General features: G+C 42.5%; 1 protein-coding gene and 1 long non-coding RNA gene across 3 annotated transcripts in view; one reads left to right on the top strand and one right to left on the bottom strand.

The window, feature by feature from the left end:
• The window catches only part of LOC127566669 (uncharacterized), a 34,837-nt gene extending 30,282 nt beyond the window's left edge, over nucleotides 1–4,555 (bottom strand). For both annotated transcript variants that reach the window (XM_052009192.1, XM_052009193.1), the window contains exon 1: nucleotides 4,104–4,555. In XM_052009192.1, the coding sequence (XP_051865152.1) occupies nucleotides 4,104–4,152 (49 nt within the window). In that variant the 5' untranslated portion in view covers nucleotides 4,153–4,555. The remainder of the gene's footprint in view (nucleotides 1–4,103) is intronic.
• Nucleotides 4,135–9,346, top strand: LOC127566673 (uncharacterized). The gene is made up of 4 exons (XR_007955767.1): nucleotides 4,135–4,245; nucleotides 4,668–4,749; nucleotides 7,449–7,574; nucleotides 8,691–9,346. It is a non-coding gene; the product is annotated as an uncharacterized LOC127566673 (long non-coding RNA).
• The last annotated feature ends 4,518 nt before the right edge of the window (nucleotides 9,347–13,864 follow it).

The raw sequence follows: 13,864 nt of genomic DNA, 5'->3' as shown, positions 1-13,864 counted from the left end.
TTTTAATCCATGCAGCCACTTTCAGGGAGCTATGAACCAGGGCCCCAAGAGCCCACTGTGCAACAAGACTGTTGAGAGTCTTGTCATTAATCGTGAACTGTTTCTTTGCATTTGATTTACCAGAGTGAAACATCTCACATTTGGCCGAATTGAACAACCATATCTGCAACTAATCTTTATTCCAAATTTATAAAATAAATAAATGCACTGAATAACACAAACGTTGTAAAACGTCACCGTTTTTCGCCATACATTCTCGACCTCTTTAGTTAGTTTTTGCCATTAATCTGAAATTCGCATCCTTTGCATTGCCCTGTTCCTTCAGTGAATCGCCATCAGTTTGTTTCCACAGTGCTTCGCTCCCTACATCAAACGACACAGCTTTCCTCCCTGATTAATATTATGACAACAGCGAGATGAGTTGTAATCACAATAAGGAATCGGCTTATAATGAAGAAGTAATTTTACTTGATTCTGATGTCACCACTATTGGTTGGACTAACGTCGGTGTAATTTGAAACAGTGATATTCCGCGCCACATGGTTCACATGCAAGGTATAATTTTATTTTTCTTATACAACAGTGATATTTTGGTTTCTTTTGTGATTATCGAATCCACTGGTTGGTTTATCTCAAATATTTCGTTTCTTTGGTACAATTAATTGAAATTATAAATCTAGAATCAAGGCCCCAGTCACCGGTTGCACTGGTGACGCTTTAGGTGCTCGTGCTCCTTGACGATTGCCATTAAAATATTCGCAAAAAAAGCCCCACAAAGTCTGAAATATGATAAACAATGCCAAGAAAATTCTAACTTTCTTCAATACGAGTGGAGATGCAGAAATCAATTTCGACACAAAAAAAATAAACTTAATGAGAAAATAAAGCAAACGCATCTCCGTTACACTCACTTTGAGATTTAGGTGCAGTTCTGGTCGCCAAGCTGCAGGAAGAATGTGATTGTGCTGGGGAGAGTGCAGAGGAGAATGACCAGGCTGCTGGTCATTGGAGGATTTTAATGACGGACAGAAAATGGGTTAGACGAGGTTTAATTTCCCCCGACCTGATAGGAGGGCATAAGGTTATGAGAAACGTAGATAAATTAGATAGTAACAATCGTTTCTGCTATTGTAGGAAGATTAAATCAAATGGCATGTCTTTAAGATGAGAGGAAGCAATGTTAAAGGGTATCTTTGGTTTACAAGGAGAGTATTTGATATCTGGAACTGGTTGTCAGAGTAGATAGTGGAATCACATACAGATACTACTTTCAAGAGGAACTTAGACAAATACTTAGCCAGGCAAGGCATAGAAGGACACAGTCCAAATCGGGTATCAGTGAATTTGCTGCGGTGCGTCGGCATGCACGTGAAGGTACGAAGGGCCTGTTTCTCTACTGTACGAATGTATGACTCTATGAATCTAATTTCATCACCGATATGTGCACAGGCGACCACATTGAAGGTAAAACGGTCTTTCCAAATGCTGTAACTATAGCCAATTTCGAGCTATGGGAAGAGTTGTTCATCGTCTCACTATGTCAGCAGTTCAGAGGTGAAAATAAAAACATGAACTACGAACAGAACGAAACAGTTCTTTCCTGTCCATATTATTAAATTATCATAAACGGAAATAAATCTTACCTTCTAGAAGAAAGTATAAAACAAACGTGGCGTGTTTTGTCCGTTGGCAAAGGGTGCAGTGAAATTGTTAGAACTCGTGTTGAGACCAGACCCAGAAAGAAAGATTAGTTGTGTGAACTTTATACCCTTCCCGGAATCACCCTACATCGAGAACCGGCCGATTCAGTGGCCTGGGTTTTACACGATGTTACCTATTTATTCATTACAAAGGCCCATCGTTACAACCAAGAAAAGCTCTTTGTGCCTTCTTACAGTTGTGATATTATCCCTGATTAGCATTACCACATTCCACCTCGTTTACCTACATCCCCATCCCTTTTGAAACATACAAACCTTGCAACATCAAGCAGCCACTCCTGCCCTTGCGACAGCCAATTCTCAGTAATGGCGATAACAGCGCAATTCCATGTACTGATACATGCACTAAGTTCATCACCCTTAATCTTAATACTTCTCGCATTAATCTGAACACATTTCAACCCCTCCAACTGACTGCGTTTATGACATATCCGCTGCCTATTCTTCCTCACAATCTCGCTGCACATCGCATCTTCCTTTACGCAAACCGCCCCATTATCTGATCTGACGCTCCCATCTTCCCATCCCCCGCCAACCAAGTTTAAAACCCTCCCCAACAGCTTTGGCAAACCTGCCCGCAAAGATATTTTTCCCTCTCGAGTTCGGTGTAACCCTATTTTACAGGCCACACCGTCCCCAGTAGAGATCCCAATGATCCACAAATCTGAAACCCTACTCCGTGCATCAACTCTTCAACGACGCATTCGTGTACAATATCTTCCTGTTCTTATCCTCAGAATATTCTCCCAATGTTTTTGATTGTCTCGCCACTGTCAAAGCTTTTGAATAATATTCTCCAAAATATCATATTCAACTCCTAACTCATGCCAGAATAATTTCGTTTACCTCGGTTCAGGACCTTAATCTTGGAATCAACGCCCTCACTCGCTACCCTAATGATAAATTCCAATACGTTTTATTTTCAAATGAATCATGTACAAAAGAGAGATTTCGTTGTATTTCGACAATTCGCAATCCAGCATTGGCAGCTCTCCAGCTGATCATCTGTGCGTGTCAAAGAGGCCATTACAAATGTACTCTGGATATTCCTTTCGACGGTGTTACTACTAATTTGGCTTGACCAATCTAAATGCAGATTGAAGTGACCATTATTATGTTTGTACCCTGAGAACATGCACATCTAAGCTATTGTTTCATGTTATCCCTCCAAGACCACCACTGTGTTCACTTCCATATACAGCTCCCTCCCGAGATTCTGTTTTATAGCTGAATCGACACAGATTCCACTTTAGGGTCCTCGGTGCCGACATCCTAAATATTTTATTGCTGTCCCTCATTTACAATAATTTATATCTATCCTCTGATGCAAAGCGCAAAATAAGCAGAGGATGTGTGTGTTGATGAATCAATGAAAGCGTACGGTGGGTTAACAAAGGTTAACGAGATGTACAGAATTACGGCCTTTAACAACAGTAGCAGAGAATATGAACGTACGAAATTTATGCCTCATATTTACAAAGCATTGGACAAACCTTGTCTGGAGCACTGTGTTCATCACTGCTCACCAAAATAAAAGATGAATTTTAAGACATTTGAATGCGTCGGAGGAAGATTTGTGAGAATATCTGCTGCAAAGAGGGATTACGGATTCAAGGATAGATTAATAAACGTTTTATAGGCAAGATTTCCTCCGCTGTTGTTCAGTACAGGGGATCTGATTGAAACTTGCGGTACCCTGTGAGGTCTTGACAGGGCTGAGGGGGACGAGTATCCTGTTGTGAATGAATCCAGAACTCGGGGTTGCCCGCTGAAGACAAACACTGTCCTCAGCAGTGCAGATCGTGAACTTTTGGGATGTTCTTACTTACACCGTGCAATGGAAACCGAATATTTGTGTACTTTTAAAGCAGGGGTAGGCAGATTCCTGATAACCAGGTGGGGACAAATGTAATAATAGTCTCTTCAATCTATATTTAGATTGGCCAAGCTAAATTAGCATTAACACCGTCGAAAGAAATATCCGGAGTACATATTGTACAAAGTCTCGACAGGGCTTAAGGGGGTTGCTGAGCTCAGAATGCAGCCAGATCAACCATGAGGTTATAAAATGGAGGACCAGTCCCCCGGGTTAAAATGGCGTACATACAACACAGAACAGTACAACACGGGAACAGGCCCGCCAGCTCCCGATGTTGTGTCGAATTAATCAAACTAGTAATTAAGTGTCGAACAAAATTCATCCGTTCTGCCAACCGAATGTCCATATCATTCCATTATTTGCACATTCATATTCTTATATCAGAGTCTCTTAAGCACCTCCATTATATCTGCCCCCACCACCACGCCTGGCAGCGTATTCCAGGCAGCAACCACTCCCTGCCTGAAAAAAAAACTTGAGCCTCACATATCCTTTTAACTTACCCCTTTGCACCTGAAATTCCTGACCCATCGTGTGAGTCGGTTCAGCCATGTGAAAACGAAGTTACTGAGCCCAAAGGTCTTAATTTTAGTCGTTTGTCGCGACGATCTTCAATCCTTCTATCAGATCAGCACTTAACTGCAGGTAAAAATAAATCTTCTCTTGCCTCCTGACGACCTGAAGGATCATAGAGTTGGCAAAGTCTCCCTCAACTGCAAATCTGCTCGTTCACTTAATGATATGAGCGAAGCCGATTTGAATGCAGCTGTTGGTTGAATATGCGGAGTTTGATTCTGCAGAAAGCAACAGCCGATATTCAAAGGCATTCATGATTCCAAATTTTTAACCTTCCACCCAGGGTGCTCACCATGCCCTTGCTTTTGTCATTTCTTCCCGAGCTATCTTGGTCACTTGCCGTCCTCAGATGTTGAGCACCGATAATATTCTAAACGAAACGTCTTAAGCATTAAGCTGTGTGTGACTTGTACCATGCAACTAGTAGTGGAAAGGCTGATGAGGTTAAAGTCTATACTTTACAACTGTGATACGAACTGACCTTTGCACAGGGTGCGTTCAACATTTGAGATGGACCAGAATGCTCACTTGCCCGAGTCTTTTGAAATGTCATTTGTGGAGCATCGACACAAGGTAAGAAATAAACGTCGAACATTTATGGTAAATTAGGAAGCAAGACTATCACCATGATATACCTGTGGAGTAGTTTAATAACGTGGATAAATTAACATCACGTAGAGTTTAGTAAGACATTATTTGTTAAGGAATAGTCCTTCAGCTATCGGCGAATACTATGTTTCCTACCACATTACGCTATGAAATGTGTTTTTCAGTGTGTGTGTGTGTGTGTGTTTGTGTTTGTGTGTGTGTTTCTCTGTGTGTGTGATTGTGCGTGTTTGTATGTGCCTTTGTATTTGTGTGCTTGTGTGTGTGTGTGAACCTTTTCACTGTCTGATTGTGTGTATTTGCGTGCTTCAGTGTACAGTATGTATGGGTGTGATGGTGTGCTTTTGTGTGTTTCTCTTTGTGTCTGACCGATTGCGTGTGCTTGTATGTTTCTGTGTGTGTGTGCTTGTGTGTGTGTGTGTGTGTTTCTCTCTGGGTATGTTACGTATTTATGTGTTTCTACATGTTTGGGGGTGTGATTGTGTGTTTATCTCTGTGTGTGATCGTATGCGTTTGTATCTTTGTGTGTGTGCTTTTGTGTGTATTTGTGTGTATTTCTGTCTGTGTCCGACTGATTGTGTGTACTTGTATCTTTCTGTGTGTGTGTGTGTGTATGTGTGTGTGTGTGTGTGTGTGTGTCCCTAATAATCTTCTCAAATCGTTTACCAACAACTTACGTGATACTTACTGATCTATAATTGCCAGGATTATTCCCATTTACCTTTCTTGCCATCCTCCAATCCTCTGGTACCACTCCTGTAGATAGACAGGACCCAAACATCATCCTGAACGCCCCAGCAATCTCTTACCTCATTTCCCGGAGCAACCTGGGGTTTATCCGTCCGACCTAACCTAATGCTTTTCAGAAACTCCAAACCTAACTCTTTCTTTCTTTCTTTTTCAATCTTTTTTATTAGTTCTAAAATTAATACAGATTGATATATAACATCAATGTTTATGCATGTAATACAAAGAGATCAGGATAACAATCATGGCATAGATAATCATAAAGAACAATAAAATATTTAAAAAATCTGTAGATCCAACAATCTCTTAGTCAATGAATATAATATGAAAGAAAGGAAAGAAAAAGATTTATTATATAAATTTAAAAAAGGAAAAAGCCCAAATCAATAAGAAAAATTAGAAACAATATAAACTAAACAGAATTTTTAAAACAAAAAACAAAACAAAAAGACTGGGCCAAAATTTCTCAGTAGAAACAGAGAAATATTACGTCGTCAACTCCGTTACTCTAACTTAGAAAGTTATTGAAAAGGGATCTACATCATTTGAAAATATTGAATAAATGGGCTCTAAATATCTTCAAATTTAAGCGAAGGATCAACAGTACCACTCCTAGTTTTTTCAAGATTAAACATGATATAGTTTGAGAAAACAATTGAAAAGTAGTAGGGGGTATTGGATCCTTCCATTTAAGCAAATAAGATCGTTTGGCCGTTAATTTAAAGGCAATAATACGGTTAGCGGAAGCCGTAAATGGCCTGACTCTCCTTGGTAATCTAAAACCTGCAGTGATAGGGTGAGGTTTACATCAATATTCCTGTGGATTACCTTGAATTGTATCAACGGGTGTCTGGCACACATTGAAGATGTATTAACTAAGTGAAGAATTTTCTTCCAAGTTTCTGTAGGTTTCGATGTCTGGAGTTTTCCTTCCCGTTCATTCTTAATTTAATCCAATGATTCTGGACGTATTTTCATAATTAAATCATAGATGATTGCTACCAAGCCCTTCTGATAAGGATTAAGCTAAAATTTTTTCCGTAGTTTCAGTTTTGTCAGGTGTAACTCTTCCTTAATCTCAATATGCTCCAGCACATTGGCCTACTCTGTGCTGACCTCACATTCGTCAAAGTCACTGTCTCTGGTGAACACTGAGGCAAAGTATTCATGAAGGACATCGCTAGCTCCTCCCCCCCAGGCACACGTTTCCCCCCTTTCTCCTTTAGCAGTCCTATCCTCTCTCCACTCACTCTCCTGTTCTTCACGTAAGTGTAGAATGCCTTGGTGTTTTCCTTAATCCTACTATCCGAGGCTTTCTCATATCCCCTTCGAGCTCTCCTCAGTCCCTTTTTAAGATCCTTCCTGGCAAGTTTATATTTCTCAAGAGCCCTGTCTGATTTTGCTTTCTAAACCTTAAGTATGTTTCCTACATCCTCTTGACTGCATGTTCCACCTCTCTTGTCAACAGTTGTTCGTTCACCCAACCACTCTTTCCCTGTCTCAGTGGTAAACACCTATCCAGAACCCCATAGAAGCAGTTCTCAGATAACCTCCATATTTCTGCTTTGCATTTCCCTGAGAACTTCTGACCCCAATTGACGCTCTCAAGTCCCTGCCTAATGTCATCGAAGTTACGCCCCAATTAAAAACTTTCCCATATGGTCTGCTCCTATCCTTGTCCATGGCTACACTGATGGTCATGGATTTCTGGTCACTATCTCCGAAATGCACGGCCGCTGAGATGTTGTCATCAGGCCAGGTTCATTGTCCAGTACTCAATCCAGTATGGCCTCTCCTCGAGTCGGCCTGTCCACGTGTTGTGTCAGGAATCTTTCCTGGACATACCTAACAAATTCCACCCCATCTAAACTTTTGCACTTAGGAGATGCTAATCCATATTTTTCTAATATTATTTACAGCGTGGTAACAGGCCCTTCCGGCCCAACGAGTCCGCGCCGCTTGTTTTAAACCCATATTAACCTACCCGTGCGTCTTTGTAATGTGAGAGGAAACCGGAGCACCCGGAGGAAACCCACGTAGACACGGTAGAACGTACAAACTCCTTACAGACAGCGTGAAGTCATCCATGATAATAGCCTTATTATATTTGCAGCTTTCCAAATTCTGCCTGGTCATCTGCTCCTCGGTGTCCCGGTGGCTGGGGGGTGGTGACGATAGATTACTCCCAATAGAGTGATCGCTGCCTTCCTCTTCCTGACTTCGACCCACACTGAATCTGTGGAAGATTCCTCCACGACATCCTCCCTTTTACTTCCCATGATTAGTAATATCACTCCCCCCTCCTTTACCTCCCTTCCTCCCCAGTTTGACATATCTAAACCCCGGAATATCAATGAGCCAATCCTGCTCTTGTGACAGCTAAATCTCTGTAATGGCCAAAACAACGTAATTCCATGTACTGACACATGCTCTAAATTAGCCTTATTATTAATACTTCTCACATTGAAGTAAACCCATCCAACTGACTGCATTTATGCCTTATCCACTGCCTTTACTTCCTCGCAGTCTCTCTGTTAATTGCCTCTACCTTTACTCCAACTGCTCCATCATCTGACAGAACAGTCTCGTTCCTATCCCCTTGCCAACCCAGTTTAAACCCTCCCCAACAGCTCTAGTAAGCCTGCCCGAAAGAACGATGTACCCTCTCGAGTTAAGGTGTAACCCCTCTCTTTTGTTCAGGTCATATCTTCCCCACAAGAACTCCCAATGATCCACGAATCTGAAAGGCTGACCCATTCACCAACTTTTCAGCCAAACGTTCGTCTGCCAGGTGTCCCTATTCTTTCCCTCACTGGCGCATGGTACAGGCAGCCATTCGGAGATTACAGCCATTGAAATCTGCTTTTTACTTTCCTTTCTATCTCCCTCTATTCACTCTTCAAGACCTCGTCCATTTTCCTATCTCTGTCATTGGTACCAAATTGTACCACGACAGTGCAAAAGACCTGGCCGCTGCGGCTTTCTCCTGGTAGGTCCTCCCACAAACAGTATCCAAAGCGGTACAGATATTATTGAGGGAAACTGCCACAGGGACCCCTGCACTGACTGCCCCTTCCCTCTCCTGACGGTTACCCAGCTACCTGCATCCTCCATCCTAGATGTGACTGCCTCCCTGTAACACCTGTCTATCAACCCCTCAGCCTCCCGAATGATCTTCAGTCCATCCAGCTCTCGCTCCAGTTCCCTAACACGGTCTGTCAGGAGCTGCAGCCGGATGCACCGCTCGCAAGTGGAGTCGTCCGTGACGCTGGGGGCCTCCCTGACTTCCCACATCCTACAAACGGAGCATGCCAGTGGCCCGACTGCCATTTCCACTGCTCTAACTGTGCAATTCGACTCATCACATCAGGCTCCGCTCACTGAAGTCTCCTGAACCAAAGTCGGATGGACGATAACAACAAAATCTACAAAGAAACTTTCCTCACTTTTACCTCTGTCTGTGACTGATTAGTGTGCGTTGCTTCTTCGTGATTAAGGACTGAGGAAAGATCGGTCTCATGGCCTGATAACATGTGCGACGGCATAGGAGTTATAAGAGGAGGGACATGCACAGGGGATCCATAGCCGGGGCAACAGCTTTTGGATAATTGGTAGAGGAAATACAGAGGGGAGCTGAGCTCTTCTCAGTCACGTCTTGGAGGGTTTGGAACTCAGACCATGAAAGACCGGTGCAGGCCAAATCCCTCACAGCCCCATATAAATACTTCCCATATGGAACCTCGGAAAGCCGCGACCTAAAATATAATGGACTCAGATTTGGAAAGCTGGGTTAATAAAATAGATAGCCTTAAACAAATGTCTTTGGAAAGATAGTATTTTTTTCTCATTCAACACTCTATTGAATAATGCGATAGCTTCGTGTTCAAACCTTCACTTTGTTTTTTTTTAAATAAACTGATACAGTCCCGCTAGATTTGGGTATTCAACGCATGGGATATTATCTGTGTAATGGCCACAGGGTTGTCGCATATGGCATTACCACACTAGCTAAGTTTGATTCAAGTTTCGCTTTGAGGATCCAGTTGTGTCAGGAGGAACTTAAGCTAAAGATCAGAGAATATTCCATGTGTTGGTGGGCATTGGATATCATTCACTTGATTGAAGTCAAAATGCTGGCTATACAACAGTGAACGTAAATCTTTTTGCCTTTCGCATGGATCGCTCCTTCTGCGACACCTACTTCACCACCCACCCCCCCCCCCCACTTCGATCCCGCTCCCACCCTGGACACCTTCCACTGCCCCGCCATTGGTCCAACACCTGCCCCGACACGACCTCCATCACCTCCATCCAGGGACCCAAACAGTCCTTTCAGGTGAGACTGAAACTCACCTGCACCTCCCTTGATATCAGCTGCTGCATTCGGTGCTCCAAGTGTGGCCTGCTCTACATTGGTCAGACCAAACGCAACCTAGGTGAACGTCTCGCAGAACACCTGCGCTTTGTCGGTAACCGCGATCTGCATCTTCCCATTGCCGGTCACTTCAACTCCCCCTCCCACACTATCACTGATATGTCAATCCTCGGCCTCCTTCATTGCCAGGAGAATTCCAAGAGCAAACTGGGGGAACAGCGCCTCATTTTCCGTCTTGGAACCTTGCAGCTTAACAGCGTGAACATTGAATTCTCCCACTGTATATAATCACCACCCCTTCACCACTACTCCCCCCCCCACTGCCACTATGCTTCTTCTCTTCTTCCCTTTCCTGTCCTCTTTTTATTTCTACCTTTTTTCCCTTTTGTCTCCTGATTTTTGATACATCCCCCAGTGCATCTCCTCTCTCATGTTTCCTCGCACCTGCCTATCATCATCGCTTACCGGAATCTGCCTACCACCACCTTCTTCCCACTCCTGCCCACTTTTGTCCACTTATCACTGCTATGCTTTATCATCCTATATACTGGGCTTCGTCTTTTCCTATCTTCAGTCCCGAAGAAGTGTCCTGATCCGAAAGTTGACCGCCTGCTTTTCTCCGCGGATGCTGCCGGCCCTGCTGAGTTCCTCCAGCATCACCGTGTTTTTCACCTGGAAACCCAATATGGTTCCAAGAACCCTGATGTTTTGGATTCTTTTTTTCTTCCTAAGCTGTGATCTCCCACTATTCCATATACACTCAGGAGGTAGAATTTTATGGCACACTAGCTTTCTAATTTCAGTCTCCATATACCCTTGCGCTACAACTAGTTCCGTAGCTCCTCATATACTGTTTGATTTTGGCATTCCGGACACTAAGGGCTGCAATTCCGCTGGAAAAGATTATGCAAATTCTCAAACTTTTCTAAACTACCTATGAGAACAGATACAAAAATGGAAACATTGCAACACCAATGTAGCTGTGAAACAAAAGTTAACCCTGGCTGTGAAGGTAGTGCTACCCTTTGCTGTTTTAGAGTTTTGAATGTTTACAAAATTCCATCAATTGGGCTTTGTCTGGTTTCAAGTTAAGGTTAAATTATCGCGTGGAAAAAGATGTTTTGCCTTATTGTTGGGAACGATACAATGGGGATTCGACAGAGGTATTTAAGATGAGGCAGCGCTATCCTGTAGTTTGACTATGACTGGACAAAGAACCAACGCCTTTAATTTCCAGACAATAATATCCTCCCAACGTCCAGTAAAAATTCTAGCTCGGTAATTTACTCGTTATCAATTTCAACAACAGTGATACAATCCTCTATGAAACATTAACTAACTCTATAATCTGAATTCCCCCACCCCCTCCACATACACACACAAAAGTGAGACTGGAGCTTAGAGCAAAGTCCAGAATATTATTGCCATATCGTATACGATCTTATCTTTGCTTTTGAATATTAACCAGGGAGTGTTCAAAGGACGCTTTATTCAATGTAATGTTGCAAAACAGCCCTGCAAAGCAAGTTCTCCAACTGAGTTTAATAGTTTATATCTAAACGGCTTGATGCTAAAATTAATAAGAATCCAAATGTGCTACATTAGAACATCGGAAAAGAAACAGACAGACTTCAGAATTAAATGGTATTCCTCACATTTAACTCTCATTTTCAGACCAATACTTTGACTATCATTGTGCTAAATGATCGCAATGGCCTCGCAGGGACTTTTGTCCTTTGTTATCTGATAATGAACAGCTTCCAGTAAATGATATTCAATGATATCAGTCTCTCTCTGTGAAACAATAAGTATCTATTCTAAAAGTAAATATCCTTTTACTGTACACACAAAGAATTATATTGAATCGAACAACTTGCTGGAACGATGTGATCACAATAAGACGGTGCGTGATTCAGAACAATATGTGCCGAGCAATGGAATAGCATAGCCCACAAAACAATGAATGCTAAATCCCCAGGGGTGATTGATGAACAAAGCGTTCTTGGAATTCAAGTCCAAAGATTCCCGAAATTTGGTGGCAGTTGGACAACGTGGGGAGAGAGACATGATGGATATCTGTAACCATCAGCCGCGCATATAATCTAAAAGCTGTATGTGAATGATATAGGAAACAAGGGCGGGTGGATTTCTGAGCCCTCAGCTGAAATTTTCCTTTCTTCTTTAGCCAGAGTTGAGGTTGCGGAAGATCGGAGCATAGCTAAGTTGTACCTTTACTTAAGAGTGCGGGAGGGATAAACCAGTAGGCTATTGGTCAGTGAGCCTGACATCAGTGGTGGAAAGCTGTTGGAAGAGTATCTGAGGGAGATGATTTATTAGCACTTGGACACGCAGGAACTGATTAAGAATCGTCAGTATGGTTTTGTTTGTGGGAATCCATGCCTTATGAATTTGGTTGTTCTCTTTGGGAAATGTGACCAAGAAGATTGACGAGGACAGATGATAGATGTTGTCTCCGTGGATTTTTATAAACGTCTTTGACAGCCCCCTCCCCCCAGGGTAAATTAGTCCGGAAGGTTACATCACATGGGAGACAGGTTGAACTTGCAATTTGAAGACGAAATTGAATTGGTGAGAGGAGGATGTTTGGAGATTTTTTTTCAAATTGAAGGCCTATGACAAGTAATGAGCCAGAGGGATCTGCGAGGGGCACTCTGTTGTGGTCTGGTGAGAATGCCTGTGTCTGTAAGTTTCAGATGATATCAAAATTGGTGGTACACTGGCCAGTGAAGAAGGTTTCCTGCGCTACTCACAGAATGTTCATCAACTGGGAAACCGAGGAAGGGAATGACAGATGGAAATTAACTCAGGCAGATGTGAAATGACGCATTTTGGCTGGTACAGATGGTTAGGATGAGCCAAATGGCCTCCACTATAACGATGGTTTTCTTTCATTTAACCGTCAATGCAGATAAAACAATATTATATTCAGACCTTCCAATTTGTTTTTTTTTAAATCAGCGGATGTCTGCTCTCAGATTTGGACCTTCACACAAGTTGGATATTATCTGTGTAAAGTCTGAAATATGACCGCAAATACCATGACCCGCGGAACCCAAATTTGGTTCGACTTGCATTTTTGGGGCTAAAATTTTTTAAAAAACGTAACGTAAGATATAGATCGGAGAGCACCCATTGAGCCGCTCCGGTCTTGACCATCTCTTGGTAATGTGAAATCAAAATACTGGTTGCACGATTTTCAACGGAAATCTATCATGTTGGATTTTTGACTTTGTTCTTGTAGGTGTGAGGATGAGAGCAGAGAATGTATTGTCACTGCGGAAAAGAAGGAGTGATGGATGTTCTGTCAGAGAGCTGTTGAAAACCTTTTGAAGGGAGAGGAAGAATATATACAAACGTTTTATCTGGAGAGGCGAAGGCTGCGGGAGCCCCGATGGGTTAATAAAAATAGGGCTGAAATGTCCAATAATACAGCACATGTATTTAGTGTGAGGGGGGAGATCTCAGAGGAGATGTTCGGGGCAAGTTTTCTTTTACACAGAGAGTGGTGGGTGCCTGAAATGCGCTGCCAGGGGTGGCATTGGAGCAAGATACAATATAGGCGTTTCAGAGGCACCTGGAGAGGCACACAATGGTGGAGGATGACAGAGGATGGAGGGAAACAGACCATGTGCCGCCAGAAGGGATTAGTTTAATTAGTCGTCATTGATTTAATTAGTTCGGCAAAACACCGTGGACCAGAGGGCCTGTTCCTATGCTGGACGTTTCTATATTCTATTTAATTCACCACAGTTATTGTCTGCTCTTGTGTTCTGAATAACATTCAGTCGCAACACCTAAGTATTTAATGTGGTTCCAAGTATCAAAGCATTTTGGAAATATTGCTTTTCTTTCCAAACTATGATTTGTCACTGTTCCAAATCAAGTCCAGGAGGTAGGACTCTCCCATTTCCTCGCTTTCCCATTTTCGGTTCCATTAAT

This window comes from Pristis pectinata, chromosome 44, assembly GCF_009764475.1.
Source record: "Pristis pectinata isolate sPriPec2 chromosome 44, sPriPec2.1.pri, whole genome shotgun sequence".
NCBI lineage: Eukaryota > Metazoa > Chordata > Chondrichthyes > Rhinopristiformes > Pristidae > Pristis > Pristis pectinata.
The sequence above is the reverse complement of the archived record's forward strand: the minus strand, read 5'-3'. Positions and strand labels throughout refer to the sequence as shown.